This window comes from Lithobates pipiens, unplaced genomic scaffold (assembly GCF_037356315.1).
Source record: "Lithobates pipiens isolate NorthernLeopardFrog02 unplaced genomic scaffold, aLitPip1_a1.2 Scaffold_16, whole genome shotgun sequence".
NCBI lineage: Eukaryota > Metazoa > Chordata > Amphibia > Anura > Ranidae > Lithobates > Lithobates pipiens.
The window spans coordinates 1,719,284-1,736,090 of NW_027507748.1; the positions used below are offsets into that span (position 1 = coordinate 1,719,284).

The following is a 16,807-nucleotide window of genomic DNA, read 5'->3' on the forward strand; positions in this document are numbered from 1 at the left end:
TGCACCTCCCAGAGAGGACATCCCCTGGACAACCCCTGCACCTCCCAGAGAGGACATCCCCTGCACCTCCCAGAGAGGACAACCCCCGCACCTCCCAGAGAGGACATCTCCGGCACCCCCCAGAGAGGACATCCCTCGCACCTCCCAGAGAGGACATCCCCCGCACCTCCCAGAAAGGACATCCCCTGCACCTCCCAGGCACCTCCCAGAGAGGACATCCCCTGCACCTCCCAGAGAGGACAACCCCCGCACCTCCCAGAGAGGACATCTCCGGCACCCCCCAGAGAGGACATCCCCCGCACACCCCAGAGAGGACATCCCTCGCACCTCCCAGAGAGGACATCCCCTGCACCTCCCAGAGAGGACATCAGAGGACATCCCCTGCACCTCCCAGAGAGGACATCCCCTGCACCTCCCAGAGAGGACATCCCCTGCACCTCCCAGAGAGGACAACCCCTGCACCCCCCAGAGAGGACAACCCCTGCACCCCCCAGAGAGGACAACCCCTGCACCCCCCAGAGAGGACAACCCCTGCACCTCCCAGAGAGGACATCCCCTGCACCTCCCAGAGAGGACAACCCCCGCACCTCCCAGAGAGGACATCTCCGGCACCCCCCAGAGAGGACATCCCTCGCACCTCCCAGAGAGGACATCCCCCGCACCTCCCAGAGAGGACATCCCCTGCACCTCCCAGGCACCTCCCAGAGAGGACATCCCCTGCACCTCCCAGAGAGGACAACCCCCGCACCTCCCAGAGAGGACATCTCCGGCACCCCCCAGAGAGGACATCCCCCGCACACCCCAGAGAGGACATCCCTCGCACCTCCCAGAGAGGACATCAGAGGACATCCCCTGCACCTCCCAGAGAGGACATCCCCTGCACCTCCCAGAGAGGACATCCCCTGCACCTCCCAGAGAGGACAACCCCTGCACCTCCCAGAGAGGACATCCCCTGCACCTCCCAGAGAGGACATCCCCTGCACCTCCCAGAGAGGACAATCCCTGCACCTCCCAGAGAGGACATCCCCTGCACCTCCCAGAGAGGACATCCCTCGCACCTCCCAGAGAGGACATCCCCTGCACCTCCCAGAGAGGACATCAGAGGACATCCCCTGCACCTCCCAGAGAGGACATCCCCTGCACCTCCCAGAGAGGACATCCCCTGCACCTCCCAGAGAGGACATCCCCTGCACCTCCCAGAGAGGACAACCCCTGCACCTCCCAGAGAGGACATCCCCTGCACCTCCCAGAGAGGACATCCCCTGCACCTCCCAGAGAGGACAACCCCTGCACCTCCCAGGCACCTCCCAGAGAGGACATCCCCTGCACCTCCCAGAGAGGACATCCCCTGCACCTCCCAGGCACCTCCCAGAGAGGACATCCCCTGCACCTCCCAGAGAGGACATCCCCTGCACCTCCCAGAGAGGACATCCCCCGCACCTCCCAGAGAGGACATCCCCCGCACCTCCCAGAGAGGACATCCCCCGCACCTCCCAGAGAGGACATCCCCCGCACCTCCCAGAGAGGACAATCCCCCGCACCTCCCAGAGAGGACAACCCCCCGCACCTCCCAGAGAGGACAACCCCCCGCACCTCCCAGAGAGGACAACCCCCCGCACCTCCCAGAGAGGACAACCCCCCGCACCTCCCAGAGAGGACAACCCCTGCACCTCCCAGAGAGGACATCTCCGGCACCCCCCAGAGAGGACATCCCCCGCACCCCCCAGAGAGGACATCCCTCGCACCCCCCAGAGAGGACATCCCTCGCACCTCCCAGAGAGGACAATCCCCCGCACCTCCCAGAGAGGACAACCCCCCGCACCTCCCAGAGAGGACAACCCCCCGCACCTCCCAGAGAGGACAACCCCCCGCACCTCCCAGAGAGGACAACCCCCCGCACCTCCCAGAGAGGACAACCCCTGCACCTCCCAGAGAGGACATCTCCGGCACCCCCCAGAGAGGACATCCCCCGCACCCCCCAGAGAGGACATCCCTCGCACCCCCCAGAGAGGACATCCCTCGCACCTCCCAGAGAGGACATCCCCCGCACCTCCCAGAGAGGACATCCCCCGCACCTCCCAGAGAGGACATCCCCCGCACCTCCCAGAGAGGACAATCCCCCGCACCTCCCAGAGAGGACAACCCCCCGCACCTCCCAGAGAGGACAACCCCCCGCACCTCCCAGAGAGGACAACCCCTGCACCTCCCAGAGAGGACATCCCCTGCACCTCCCAGGCACCTCCCAGAGAGGACATCCCCTGCACATCCCAGAGAGGACATCAGAGGACATCCCCTGCACCTCCCAGAGAGGACATCCCCTGCACCTCCCAGAGAGGACATCCCCTGCACCTCCCAGAGAGGACATCCCCCGCACCTCCCAGAGAGGACATCCCCCGCACCTCCCAGAGAGGACATCCCCCGCACCTCCCAGAGAGGACATCCCCCGCACCTCCCAGAGAGGACATCCCCCGCACCTCCCAGAGAGGACAATCCCCCGCACCTCCCAGAGAGGACAATCCCCCGCACCTCCCAGAGAGGACATCCCCTGCACCTCCCAGGCACCTCCCAGTGAGGACATCCCCTGCACCTCCCAGAGAGGACATCCCCTGCACCTCCCAGAGAGGACATCTCCTGCACCTCCCAGAGAGGACAACCCCCCGCACCTCCCAGAGAGGACAACCCCCCGCACCTCCCAGAGAGGACAACCCCTGCACCTCCCAGAGAGGACATCTCCGGCACCCCCCAGAGAGGACATCCCCCGCACCCCCCAGAGAGGACATCCCTCGCACCCCCCAGAGAGGACATCCCTCGCACCTCCCAGAGAGGACATCCCCCGCACCTCCCAGAGAGGACATCCCCCGCACCTCCCAGAGAGGACATCCCCCGCACCTCCCAGAGAGGACAATCCCCCGCACCTCCCAGAGAGGACAACCCCCCGCACCTCCCAGAGAGGACAACCCCCCGCACCTCCCAGAGAGGACATCCCCCGCACCTCCCAGAGAGGACATCCCCTGCACCTCCCAGAGAGGACATCCCCTGCACCTCCCAGGCACCTCCCAGAGAGGACATCCCCTGCACATCCCAGAGAGGACATCAGAGGACATCCCCTGCACCTCCCAGAGAGGACATCCCCTGCACCTCCCAGAGAGGACATCCCCTGCACCTCCCAGAGAGGACATCCCCCGCACCTCCCAGAGAGGACATCCCCCGCACCTCCCAGAGAGGACATCCCCCGCACCTCCCAGAGAGGACATCCCCCGCACCTCCCAGAGAGGACATCCCCCGCACCTCCCAGAGAGGACAATCCCCCGCACCTCCCAGAGAGGACAATCCCCCGCACCTCCCAGAGAGGACATCCCCTGCACCTCCCAGGCACCTCCCAGTGAGGACATCCCCTGCACCTCCCAGAGAGGACATCCCCTGCACCTCCCAGAGAGGACATCTCCTGCACCTCCCAGAGAGGACATCAGAGGACATCCCCTGCACCTCCCAGAGAGGACATCCCCTGCACCTCCTAGAGAGGACATCCCCCGCACCTCCCAGAGAGGACATCCCCTGCACCTCCCAGAGAGGACATCTCCTGCACCTCCCAGAGAGGACATCTCCTGCACCTCCCAGAGAGGACATTTCCTGCACCTTGGATTGTGAGGTACCGGACAGAGGAAGCATTTACATCAGGCAGACTCATCTTGAGTATGGGGGTCCGTCACAATTGGGATTGCAGCGGTGGGATCGTGCTTCCTTGCTGTGAACACATCCAAACCATCACCTGGATCCAAGGTCCGGATAGCAGGAGAGGAGAGGTACAGATACGTTGTCATGGAAGAGGAATTCCAAAGGAGGTTGCTAGAGATGCAGCTACAGCACAGAGGACCGGTATCAGAGCAGGTCCTGCTGGGATGGTTTGATTGTATTCGCTCCGAACTCTGGAAGGAAGCGCTAGCCCGGTAAGGAGGTAAGGAAGCGCTAGCCCGGTAAGGAGGTAAGGAAGCGCTAGCCCAGTAAGGAGGTAAGGAAGCGCTAGCCCGGTAAGGAGGTAAGGAAGCGCTAGCCCGGTAAGGAGGTAAGGAAGCGCTAGCCCGGTAAGGAGGTAAGGAAGCGCTAGCCCGGTAAGGAGGTAAGGAAGCGCTAGCCCGGTAAGGAGGTAAGGAAGCGCTAGCCCGGTAAGGAGGTAAGGAAGCGCTAGCCCGGTAAGGAAGCGCTAGCCCGGTAAGGAGGTAAGGAAGCGCTAGCCCGGTAAGGAGGTAAGGAAGCGCTAGCCCGGTAAGGAGGTAAGGAAGCGCTAGCCCGGTAAGGAGGTAAGGAAGCGCTAGCCCGGTAAGGAGATAAGGAAGCACTAGCCCATAGCAGAGACACCAGGGAAAAGTTCTCCCTCCATCCATGTATAAAGTTCAGGTCGCAGTTTGGAGTACGGATGCTGTTATTGGGGGAACAACTGAACTAGGGGTGGACAGCTGAGTCAAGCAGCCTGATCTGGGCAGAAATGCGGTTGGACGAGCGCTACAGCGCCCTCCAGTGGTATGTAGCCCAAGTGTGCCCATGGACAGCGGATGACAGCCCCACGGAAGGCTTTGACTACGATGGCCTGGGATTGTTATACTGGGGGCTGTCCAGGGACCCTGACTTTGGGGGTGATCTGGAGTGACGTTTGGAGGAAAAAATGGAGCACAGAGAGGGAAGACCAGTGGTGGAATTATCAGGGTCGCACCAGCGACTGGGCCCTTGAGTTCCGCCACTGTAGGGGGGCCCGCCGCTGCCCAGGAGATAGACATGCCCGGGAGATAGATGGGCTGCTTCGCCTATCTTCTCCACCCATCCTCTGCTCTCGGACTCACGGGGACAGTCCCCACCCATCTTCTCCGGCTCCGCCTCCACTCAAGGCCCCGCCCATCTTCTCCGCCTTCATTCAAGGCCCCGACCATCTTCTCTGTCACCGCCTGCACTTATGGGCACAGTCCCCGCCATCTTCTCTGGCTCCGCCTTCACTCACAAGCCCCGCCCATCCTCTCTGCTCGCCCAAGCAAGACAGCAAGGAAGAGGAACCACAAGTGATCTGCAAGTGAGTGGCACCTATCCCTCAATATCAACACTGCCACTGATCCCCCCCACACCACCATTACTGCCACTGATCCCCCCACACCACTACCGCCACTGATCCCCCCACACCACCATTACTGCCACAGGTACCCCCCACACCACTACTACCGCCACTGATCCCCCCACACCACCACTGATCCGCCCCACACCACCACTACTGTCACTGATCCCCCCACACCACCATTACTGCCACTGATCCCCCCACACCACCATTACTGCCACTGATCCCCCCACACCACCATTACTGCCACTGATCCCCCCACACCACCATTACCGCCACTGATCCCCCCACACCACCACTACTGTCACTGATCCCCCCACACCACCATTACTGCCACTGATCCCCCCACACCACCATTACTGCCACTGATCCCCCCACACCACCATTACTGCCACTGATCCCCCCACACCACCACTGATCCCCCCACACCACCACTACCGCCACTGATCCCCCCACACCACCACTGATCCGCCCCACACCACCACTACTGTCACTGATCCCCCCACACCACCACTACCGCCACTGATCCCCCCACACCACCACTACCGCCACTGATCCCCCCACACCACCACTGATCCGCCCCACACCACCACTACTGTCACTGATCCCCCCACACCACCACTACCGCCACTGATCCCCCCACACCACCACTACCGCCACTGATCCCCCCACACCACCACTGATCCGCCCCACACCACCACTACTGTCACTGATCCCCCCACACCACCACTACCGCCACTGATCCCCCCACACCACCACTACCGCCACTGATCCCCCCCACACCACCATTACTGCCACAGGTACCCCCCACACCACTACCGCCACTGATCCCCCCCACACCACCACTGATCCGCCCCACACCACCACTACTGTCACTGATCCCCCCACACCACCACTACTGTCACTGATCCCCCCACACCACCACTACCACCACTGATCCCCCCACACCACCACTGATCCGCCCCACACCACCACTACTGTCACTGATCCCCCCACACCACCACTACCGCCACTGATCCCCCCACACCACCACTGATCCGCCCCACACCACCACTACTGTCACTGATCCCCCCACACCACCACTACTGTCACTGATCCCCCCACACCACCACTACCGCCACAGGTACCCCCACACCACCACTACCGCCACTGATCCCCCCACACCACCACTACCGCCACTGATTCCCTCTTCCTACACCACTACCGATACCCCCGACACCACCATTACTGCCACAGGTACCCCCCACACCACCACTACCGCCACTGATCCCCCCACACCACCATTACTGCCACAGGTACCCCCCACACCACCACTACCGCCACTGATCCCCCCACACCACCATTACTGCCACAGGTACCCCCCACACCACCACTACCGCCACTGATCCCCCCACACCACCATTACTGCCACAGGTACCCCCCACACCACCACTACCGCCACTGATCCCCCCCACACCACCATTACTGCCACAGGTACCCCCCACACCACTACTACCGCCACTGATCCCCCCACACCACCATTACTGCCACAGGTACCCCCCACACCACTACCGCCACTGATCCCCCCACACCACCATTACTGCCACAGGTACCCCCCACACCACTACTACCGCCACTGATCCCCCCACACCACCACTACCGCCACTGATCCCCCCACACCACCATTACTGCCACAGGTACCCCCCACACCACTACCGCCACTGATCCCCCCACACCACCACTGATCCGCCCCACACCACCACTACTGTCACTGATCCCCCCACACCACCACTACTGTCACTGATCCCCCCACACCACCACTACCGCCACAGGTACCCCCACACCACCACTACCGCCACTGATCCCCCCACACCACCACTACCGCCACTGATTCCCTCTTCCTACACCACTACCGATACCCCCCACACCACCATTACTGCCACAGGTACCCCCCACACCACCACTACCGCCACTGATCCCCCCACACCACCATTACTGCCACAGGTACCCCCCACACCACCACTACCGCCACTGATCCCCCCACACCACCATTACTGCCACAGGTACCCCCCACACCACCACTACCGCCACTGATCCCCCCACACCACCATTACTGCCACTGATCCCCCCACACCACCATTACTGCCACAGGTACCCCCCACACCACTACTGTCACTGATCCCCCCCACACCACCACTACTGTCACTGATCCCCCCACACCACCACTACCGCCACTGATCCCCCCACACCACCACTACCGCCACTGATTCCCTCTCCCCACACCACTACCGATACTCCCCACACCACCACAACCACTGCTGCCACTGATCCACCCCACCATGACCACTACTGCCACTGATCCCATCCCGCAACCACCATCCTTGCCTCTGATACCATTCCCCTCCCACCACTCATCCCACCCTCCCAACCACCACCGTCCCAACCACCACCCTCGCCACGGATCCCATCCTCCCACCACAACTGCCACACATTTCATCCAATGCCCCCCACTGATGCCACTCATCCCATCCCATCCCCCTCCAACCATCACCCTTGCCACTCTACCACTGAGCCTACCTCCCCAACCACAACCCTTGCCACTGATCCCATCCCCCCTCACCGCTGCCACTCATCCCATCCCCCCCACCCAACCACCACTGCTGCCACTGATCCCACACTCCCCACCACTGCCACTCATCCCATCCCCCACCAACGATGCCACTGATCCTATCCCTCCCCCACCACCACCGCTGCCACTCATCCCAGGGGCGTAACTACAGGGATCACAATTGCATTAGCGCACATGTTGCCCCTGAACACCCAGATGGGGGAGGGGGGCATTTAGAGGAACAAATCCCCTCAATTTTTCTCCTGCATCCACTAAAAGTCTGCATCTCCTCCTCTCCCTCTGATAGGCATTAAGTGGCTGCAGGAGGAAAATGGAGGGGATTTGTTCCCCCTTCTATCCAGGTCCGGTTGCCCCCGGGATCAGTGGGAAGGGCCCTGGCTGGAGGTCAGAGGGGCCCTCCATGGTTTCTTGCACCGGGGCCCTGAAGGTTCTAGTTACGCCACTGGTGAAGACTGAACGTCTCGGAATTGCCCTGGGCACTGGAAGATTTGGAGTTTCTGGCCGTTCAGGAATGGGAGCTGGAGATCACCTACAGGCGGCAGCTAGACTCTGCTCAGTGCCAGGGCTGGGCTCCCTTTGCCTGGGACTGTCAGGAAATATCATTTGACAGCTCTGAAATCCTGGCTGAAGAGTCGGCAATGTGGCAGAGTAACAGTGTGCTTTGCCAACCTGCCCCCGCAGCTATAGAGGCGGATGCAGCAAGTGCCCACTGACCTTGACTGAACCTGTTTCTGCACAAGCCGAGGAATGTGCCTGTCCAGCGGCATGCCGGAGAGTCGGCAGTGGAAAATCTGGAGATTGCCATCCCCAAAGCTGAAGTGCTGACAACGGGGCAGAGCGCCGCCGGCCTCCGCCTACCACCTACAATGTCTCTACAGCTTCAGGGAGCCGGGGCAATCCGTCACACTGCCCAGCAGAAGAATGATGACTCCAACCCAGCTAAAGCGCTGCCAACCGGGGCAGAGGGTTCAAGACCTCTGCCCCACACCTGTGGCAGTTCTGGAGGGCCCAGGGTGAGGAGGTGGTGGTCACTCCCGAGCAGCAGATCAGGACCCAAGGAGAGAATGCGATCGGCACCTCAAAACTGCAGCTTGAGCCGATATCGGTGGATGGGACTGCGGTCTCCACTCGCAGCGGCCCAGCAGAAGGGCTGGCAACCGGGGCAGAGTGCTGCCGGCCTCTGCCCTCACCTAACAGAAGAGGGAGTTCCTGTGGTAGTGGAGGGGACTTCAGCCCCCACCTATCTACCCCGGGGGTAGCGGGCAGTCAGCCCAGATCCCCAACAGCATGACGGACTGAGCCCAGCCACCCCGTCTTCTCTCCTGCGGCTAAAGAGACTCCGGGGGGGAAGGACCGGTCTGCACCTCTCCCCAGCAGCGGGTATGTTCTCTGAGAGAGGCAGAGGTTGGCTGGGTGAGGAATGCTCTGTTTGGGGTACGGTGTGGCACCGGCATTGGGGGGACGGGAACTACTAACTTCAGAGTCAACCCGTCTGGGGTCTCCTCCTGGGTTAGTCTCCGGGAAAAATGTGACAGACCTAGCCGGGACCCAGGCTTTTGGAGGGGACCGAATGCCAGCCTCTTGCCCACCGATTATGGGCCCTGGCATTTGGGGGAACGGGGCTCTTTGTGAGTTGTATGTCTGAGGACCCCTGAGGTGTTACTTTGGACTCAGGTCCCCCCCCCCCCCCCCCAAGACACACAGACTCTGGGGACCCTGGATGTGCCATAATAGAAATAGTGACTGATGCATACTGTTGGGACACAAACTGTTAGATGCTAATATCATCATCTCCAGCCACCCGTCTGTGGTCCTCTATAATGGAAGGGAGTCTAGTCTGGCTCTCCACAGCTTCTAAGAGTCTTCCACCCATTGTTGTTTGTTCTAATTAACCTGCTATTGTATGAAGGAGTTCTGTGTTTATAATGTTGATTGTGTCTTCTGAGCTAAAAGAGACGGCAAGTCTGTCCTAAAGGTCATGTCTCTGAGTCACATGGGCTGGCTAAAGGATTAGATAATTAGCTCGTGTTAATTAGGTTTCTGGTTACAGTTTGTATTGTCATCCTGCTGTATATATTTGTGTGAAAATCTCAAATAAAAGGTCATTCCTGATGTCCTCCAAGACTGGTGAGGTCCGATGATTTACCCGAGAGGACAACCCCTGCACCTCCCAGAGAGGACATCCCCTGCACCCCCCAGAGAGGACATCCCCTGCACCCCCCAGAGAGGACATCCCCTGCACCCCCCAGAGAGGACAACCCCTGCACCCCCCAGAGAGGACATCCCCTGCACCCCCCAGAGAGGACATCCCCTGCACCTCCCAGAGAGGACAACCCCTGCACCTCCCAGAGAGGACATCCCCCGCACCCCCCAGAGAGGACAACCCCCGCACCTCCCAGAGAGGACAACCCCTGCACCTCCCAGAGAGGACAACCCCCGCACCCCCCAGAGAGGACATCCCCTGCACCTCCCAGAGAGGACAATCCCTGCACCTCCCAGAGAGGACAACCCCTGCACCTCCCAGAGAGGACATCCCCCGCACCCCCCAGAGAGGACAACCCCCGCACCTCCCAGAGAGGACAACCCCTGCACCTCCCAGAGAGGACAACCCCCGCACCCCCCAGAGAGGACATCCCCTGCACCTCCCAGAGAGGACAATCCCTGCACCTCCCAGAGAGGACATCCCCCGCACCCCCCAGAGAGGACAACCCCCGCACCTCCCAGAGAGGACATCCCCTGCACCTCCCAGAGAGGACATCCCCCGCACCCCCCAGAGAGGACAACCCCCGCACCTCCCAGAGAGGACATCCCCTGCACCTCCCAGAGAGGACATCCCCCGCACCCCCCAGAGAGGACAACCCCCGCACCTCCCAGAGAGGACATCCCCTGCACCCCCCAGAGAGGACAATCCCTGCACCCCCCAGAGAGGACAACCCCCGCACCTCCCAGAGAGGACAACCCCCGCACCTCCCAGAGAGGACAACCCCCGCACCTCCCAGAGAGGACATCCCCCGCACCCCCCAGAGAGGACAACCCCCGCACCCCCCAGAGAGGACAACCCCTGCACCCCCCAGAGAGGACAACCCCCGCACCTCCCAGAGAGGACATCCCCTGCACCTCCCAGAGAGGACATCCCCCGCACCCCCCAGAGAGGACAACCCCTGCACCCCCCAGAGAGGACAACCCCTGCACCCCCCAGAGAGGACAACCCCTGCACCTCCCAGAGAGGACATCCCCCGCACCCCCCAGAGAGGACATCTCCTGCACCCCCCAGAGAGGACAACCCCTGCACCCCCCAGAGAGGACAACCCCCGCACCTCCCAGAGAGGACAACCCCCGCACCTCCCAGAGAGGACATCCCCCGCACCTCCCAGAGAGGACAACCCCCGCACCTCCCAGAGAGGACAACCCCTGCACCTCCCAGAGAGGACATCCCCCGCACCCCCCAGAGAGGACAACCCCCGCACCCCCCAGAGAGGACATCCCCTCCACCTCCCAGAGAGGACAACCCCCGCACCTCCCAGAGAGGACATCTCCTGCACCTCCCAGAGAGGACATCCCCCGCACCCCCCAGAGAGGACAACCCCCGCACCCCCCAGAGAGGACATCCCCTCCACCTCCCAGAGAGGACAACCCCCGCACCTCCCAGAGAGGACAACCCCTGCACCTCCCAGAGAGGACATCCCCCGCACCCCCCAGAGAGGACAACCCCCGCACCCCCCAGAGAGGACATCCCCTCCACCTCCCAGAGAGGACAACCCCCGCACCTCCCAGAGAGGACATCCCCCGCACCCCCCAGAGAGGACAACCCCCGCACCCCCCAGAGAGGACATCCCCTCCACCTCCCAGAGAGGACAACCCCCGCACCTCCCAGAGAGGACATCTCCTGCACCCCCCAGAGAGGACATCCCCTGCACCTCCCAGAGAGGACAACCCCTGCACCTCCCAGAGAGGACATCCCCCGCACCTCCCAGAGAGGACAACCCCTGCACCTCCCAGAGAGGACATCCCCTGCACCCCCCAGAGAGGACATCCCCCGCACCTCCCAGAGAGGACATCCCCCGCACCTCCCAGAGAGGACATCCCCCGCACCTCCCAGAGAGGACAACCCCTGCACCTCCCAGAGAGGACAACCCCTGCACCTCCCAGAGAGGACATCCCCCGCACCTCCCAGAGAGGACATCCCCCGCACCTCCCAGAGAGGACATCCCCTGCACCCCCCAGAGAGGACAACCCCCGCACCCCCCAGAGAGGACATCCCCCGCACCCCCCAGAGAGGACATCCCCCGCACCCCCCAGAGAGGACATCCCCCGCACCTCCCAGAGAGGACATCCCCCGCACCTCCCAGAGAGGACATCCCCTGCACCTCCCAGAGAGGACAACCCCCGCACCTCCCAGAGAGGACAACCCCTGCACCTCCCAGAGAGGACAACCCCTGCACCTCCCAGAGAGGACAACCCCTGCACCTCCCAGAGAGGACATCCCCCGCACCTCCCAGAGAGGACATCCCCCGCACCTCCCAGAGAGGACATCCCCCGCACCTCCCAGAGAGGACATCCCCTGCACCTCCCAGAGAGGACAACCCCTGCACCTCCCAGAGAGGACATCCCCTGCACCTCCCAGAGAGGACATCCCCTGCACCTCCCAGAGAGGACATCCCCCGCACCTCCCAGAGAGGACATCCCCCGCACCTCCCAGAGAGGACAACCCCCGCACCTCCCAGAGAGGACAACCCCCGCACCTCCCAGAGAGGACAACCCCCGCACCTCCCAGAGAGGACAACCCCCGCACCTCCCAGAGAGGACATCTCCTGCACCTCCCAGAGAGGACAACCCCTGCACCTCCCAGAGAGGACAACCCCCGCACCTCCCAGAGAGGACAACCCCCGCACCTCCCAGAGAGGACATCTCCTGCACCTCCCAGAGAGGACAACCCCTGCACCTCCCAGAGAGGACAACCCCCGCACCTCCCAGAGAGGACAACCCCCGCACCTCCCAGAGAGGACAACCCCCGCACCTCCCAGAGAGGACAACCCCCGCACCTCCCAGAGAGGACAACCCCCGCACCTCCCAGAGAGGACATCCCCCGCACCTCCCAGAGAGGACAACCCCTGCACCTCCCAGAGAGGACATCCCCCGCACCTCCCAGAGAGGACAACCCCCGCACCTCCCAGAGAGGACAACCCCCGCACCTCCCAGAGAGGACATCCCCCGCACCTCCCAGAGAGGACAACCCCCGCACCTCCCAGAGAGGACATCCCCCGCACCTCCCAGAGAGGACATCCCCCGCACCTCCCAGAGAGGACATCCCCCGCACCTCCCAGAGAGGACAACCCCTGCACCTCCCAGAGAGGACATCCCCCGCACCTCCCAGAGAGGACAACCCCCGCACCTCCCAGAGAGGACATCCCCCGCACCTCCCAGAGAGGACAACCCCCGCACCTCCCAGAGAGGACATCCCCCGCACCTCCCAGAGAGGACAACCCCTGCACCTCCCAGAGAGGACATCCCCCGCACCTCCCAGAGAGGACAACCCCCGCACCTCCCAGAGAGGACATCCCCTGCACCTCCCAGAGAGGACATCTCCTGCACCTCCCAGAGAGGACATCCCCCGCACCTCCCAGAGAGGACATCCCCTGCACCTCCCAGAGAGGACATCCCCCGCACCTCCCAGAGAGGACAACCCCTGCACCTCCCAGAGAGGACATCTCCTGCACCTCCCAGAGAGGACATCCCCCGCACCTCCCAGAGAGGACATCCCCCGCACCTCCCAGAGAGGACATCCCCTGCACCTCCCAGAGAGGACATCCCCTGCACCTCCCAGAGAGGACATCTCCTGCACCTCCCAGAGAGGACATCCCCCGCACCTCCCAGAGAGGACATCCCCTGCACCTCCCAGAGAGGACATCCCCTGCACCTCCCAGAGAGGACATCCCCCGCACCTCCCAGAGAGGACATCCCCCGCACCTCCCAGAGAGGACATCCCCCGCACCTCCCAGAGAGGACATCCCCTGCACCTCCCAGAGAGGACAACCCCCGCACCTCCCAGAGAGGACATCCCCTGCACCTCCCAGAGAGGACATCCCCCGCACCTCCCAGAGAGGACATCCCCCGCACCTCCCAGAGAGGACATCCCCTGCACCTCCCAGAGAGGACATCCCCCGCACCTCCCAGAGAGGACAACCCCTGCACCTCCCAGAGAGGACATCCCCTGCACCTCCCAGAGAGGACATCCCCCGCACCTCCCAGAGAGGACATCCCCCGCACCTCCCAGAGAGGACATCCCCCGCACCTCCCAGAGAGGACATCCCCTGCACCTCCCAGAGAGGACAACCCCCGCACCTCCCAGAGAGGACATCCCCTGCACCTCCCAGAGAGGACAACCCCTGCACCTCCCAGAGAGGACATCCCCCGCACCTCCCAGAGAGGACATCCCCTGCACCTCCCAGAGAGGACAACCCCCGCACCTCCCAGAGAGGACATCCCCCGCACCTCCCAGAGAGGACATCCCCTGCACCTCCCAGAGAGGACAACCCCCGCACCTCCCAGAGAGGACATCCCCCGCACCTCCCAGAGAGGACATCCCCTGCACCTCCCAGAGAGGACATCCCCTGCACCTCCCAGAGAGGACAACCCCCGCACCTCCCAGAGAGGACAACCCCCGCACCTCCCAGAGAGGACATCCCCCGCACCTCCCAGAGAGGACATCCCCCGCACCTCCCAGAGAGGACATCCCCTGCACCTCCCAGAGAGGACAACCCCCGCACCTCCCAGAGAGGACATCCCCCGCACCTCCCAGAGAGGACATCCCCTGCACCTCCCAGAGAGGACAACCCCCGCACCTCCCAGAGAGGACAACCCCTGCACCCCCCAGAGAGGACATCCCCTCCACCTCCCAGAGAGGACAACCCCTGCACCTCCCAGAGAGGACATCCCCTCCACCTCCCAGAGAGGACAACCCCCGCACCTCCCAGAGAGGACATCCCCCGCACCTCCCAGAGAGGACATCCCCCGCACCTCCCAGAGAGGACATCCCCTGCACCTCCCAGAGAGGACAACCCCCGCACCTCCCAGAGAGGACATCCCCCGCACCTCCCAGAGAGGACATCCCCTGCACCTCCCAGAGAGGACATCCCCCGCACCTCCCAGAGAGGACATCCCCTGCACCTCCCAGAGAGGACAACCCCCGCACCTCCCAGAGAGGACATCCCCCGCACCTCCCAGAGAGGACATCCCCTGCACCTCCCAGAGAGGACAACCCCCGCACCTCCCAGAGAGGACAACCCCTGCACCCCCCAGAGAGGACATCCCCTCCACCTCCCAGAGAGGACAACCCCCGCACCTCCCAGAGAGGACATCCCCCGCACCTCCCAGAGAGGACATCCCCTGCACCTCCCAGAGAGGACAACCCCCGCACCTCCCAGAGAGGACAACCCCTGCACCCCCCAGAGAGGACATCCCCTCCACCTCCCAGAGAGGACATCCCCCGCACCTCCCAGAGAGGACATCCCCTGCACCTCCCAGAGAGGACATCCCCTGCACCTCCCAGAGAGGACAACCCCCGCACCTCCCAGAGAGGACAACCCCCGCACCTCCCAGAGAGGACATCCCCCGCACCTCCCAGAGAGGACATCCCCCGCACCTCCCAGAGAGGACATCCCCTGCACCTCCCAGAGAGGACAACCCCCGCACCTCCCAGAGAGGACATCCCCCGCACCTCCCAGAGAGGACATCCCCTGCACCTCCCAGAGAGGACAACCCCCGCACCTCCCAGAGAGGACAACCCCTGCACCCCCCAGAGAGGACATCCCCTCCACCTCCCAGAGAGGACATCCCCCGCACCTCCCAGAGAGGACATCCCCCGCACCTCCCAGAGAGGACAACCCCCGCACCTCCCAGAGAGGACATCTCCTGCACCTCCCAGAGAGGACATCCCCCGCACCTCCCAGAGAGGACATCCCCCGCACCTCCCAGAGAGGACATCCCCCGCACCTCCCAGAGAGGACATCCCCTGCACCTCCCAGAGAGGACATCCCCCGCACCTCCCAGAGAGGACATCCCCCGCACCTCCCAGAGAGGACAATCCCCCGCACCTCCCAGAGAGGACAACCCCTGCACCTCCCAGAGAGGACATCCCCCGCACCTCCCAGAGAGGACATCCCCCGCACCTCCCAGAGAGGACATCCCCTGCACCTCCCAGAGAGGACATCTCCTGCACCTCCCAGAGAGGACATCCCCCGCACCTCCCAGAGAGGACATCCCCCGCACCTCCCAGAGAGGACATCCCCCGCACCTCCCAGAGAGGACAACCCCTGCACCTCCCAGAGAGGACATCCCCCGCACCTCCCAGAGAGGACATCCCCCGCACCTCCCAGAGAGGACATCCCCTGCACCTCCCAGAGAGGACAACCCCTGCACCTCGTACCCCAGACATAGAGTGTGAGATGTCCCTCGTAGGTCAGCTGGGACCCGGATTTGGTCGGTGTGAAGATCTTGCATTCATATTGTCCCTCATCCTCCGGACTGACATCAGAGAGGGACAAGGTGAGGTTCTGGAGATAAAGCCGGGTCCGGTTCCGGAACCTTCCATCCTGGTACCACGGCTCCTCCCTCCCCTCAGAGAAGGCGAAGACAACCAATGGGGATGCGCCCTTCACAGGTCTCTGCACATAGAGGCGGTGCCAATTTGAGAGGACGGTGGGAGGAGTCACACATTGGAGGTCCGCCCTCTGACCAACGTGGGCTTGGATCGTACGTCTTCCATCTGATTGGACGAGAAGAAGAGATTACATCATACACTATAATACAGATCATATCTGTCCATCCAGTCCTGATATTACACTGCTCTGCCACACAGCCCAGTCACCTGACTCTCCATGTCATTGTCCTCTCCTCTTCTGGGAGTGTCTGTGCCGGCCCAGCTCCTCTATCCTTCTATGTCATTGTCCTCTCCTCTTCTGGGAGTGTCTGTGCTGGCCCAGCTCCTCTATCCTTCTATGTCATTGTCCTCTCCTCTTCTGGGAGTGTCTGTGCCGGCCCAGCTCCTCTATCCTATGTCATTGTCCTCTCCTCTTCTGGGAGTGTCTGTGCTGGCCCAGCTC

The 16,807-nt window shown here is 63.0% G+C and overlaps 1 protein-coding gene across 5 annotated transcripts in view; it reads right to left on the reverse strand.

Annotated features, from left to right (window-relative positions):
- CD80 (CD80 molecule) overlaps positions 1-16,470 on the reverse strand; it is a gene marked incomplete at its 5' end in the record, with an annotated part of 29,839 nt that extends 13,369 nt beyond the window's left edge. For all 5 annotated transcript variants that reach the window (XM_077479459.1, XM_077479460.1, XM_077479457.1 and 2 more), the window contains 1 exon segment: positions 16,132-16,470. In XM_077479459.1, coding sequence (XP_077335585.1) covers positions 16,132-16,470 — 339 coding nt within the window.
- Positions 16,471-16,807: the final 337 nt, after the last annotated feature.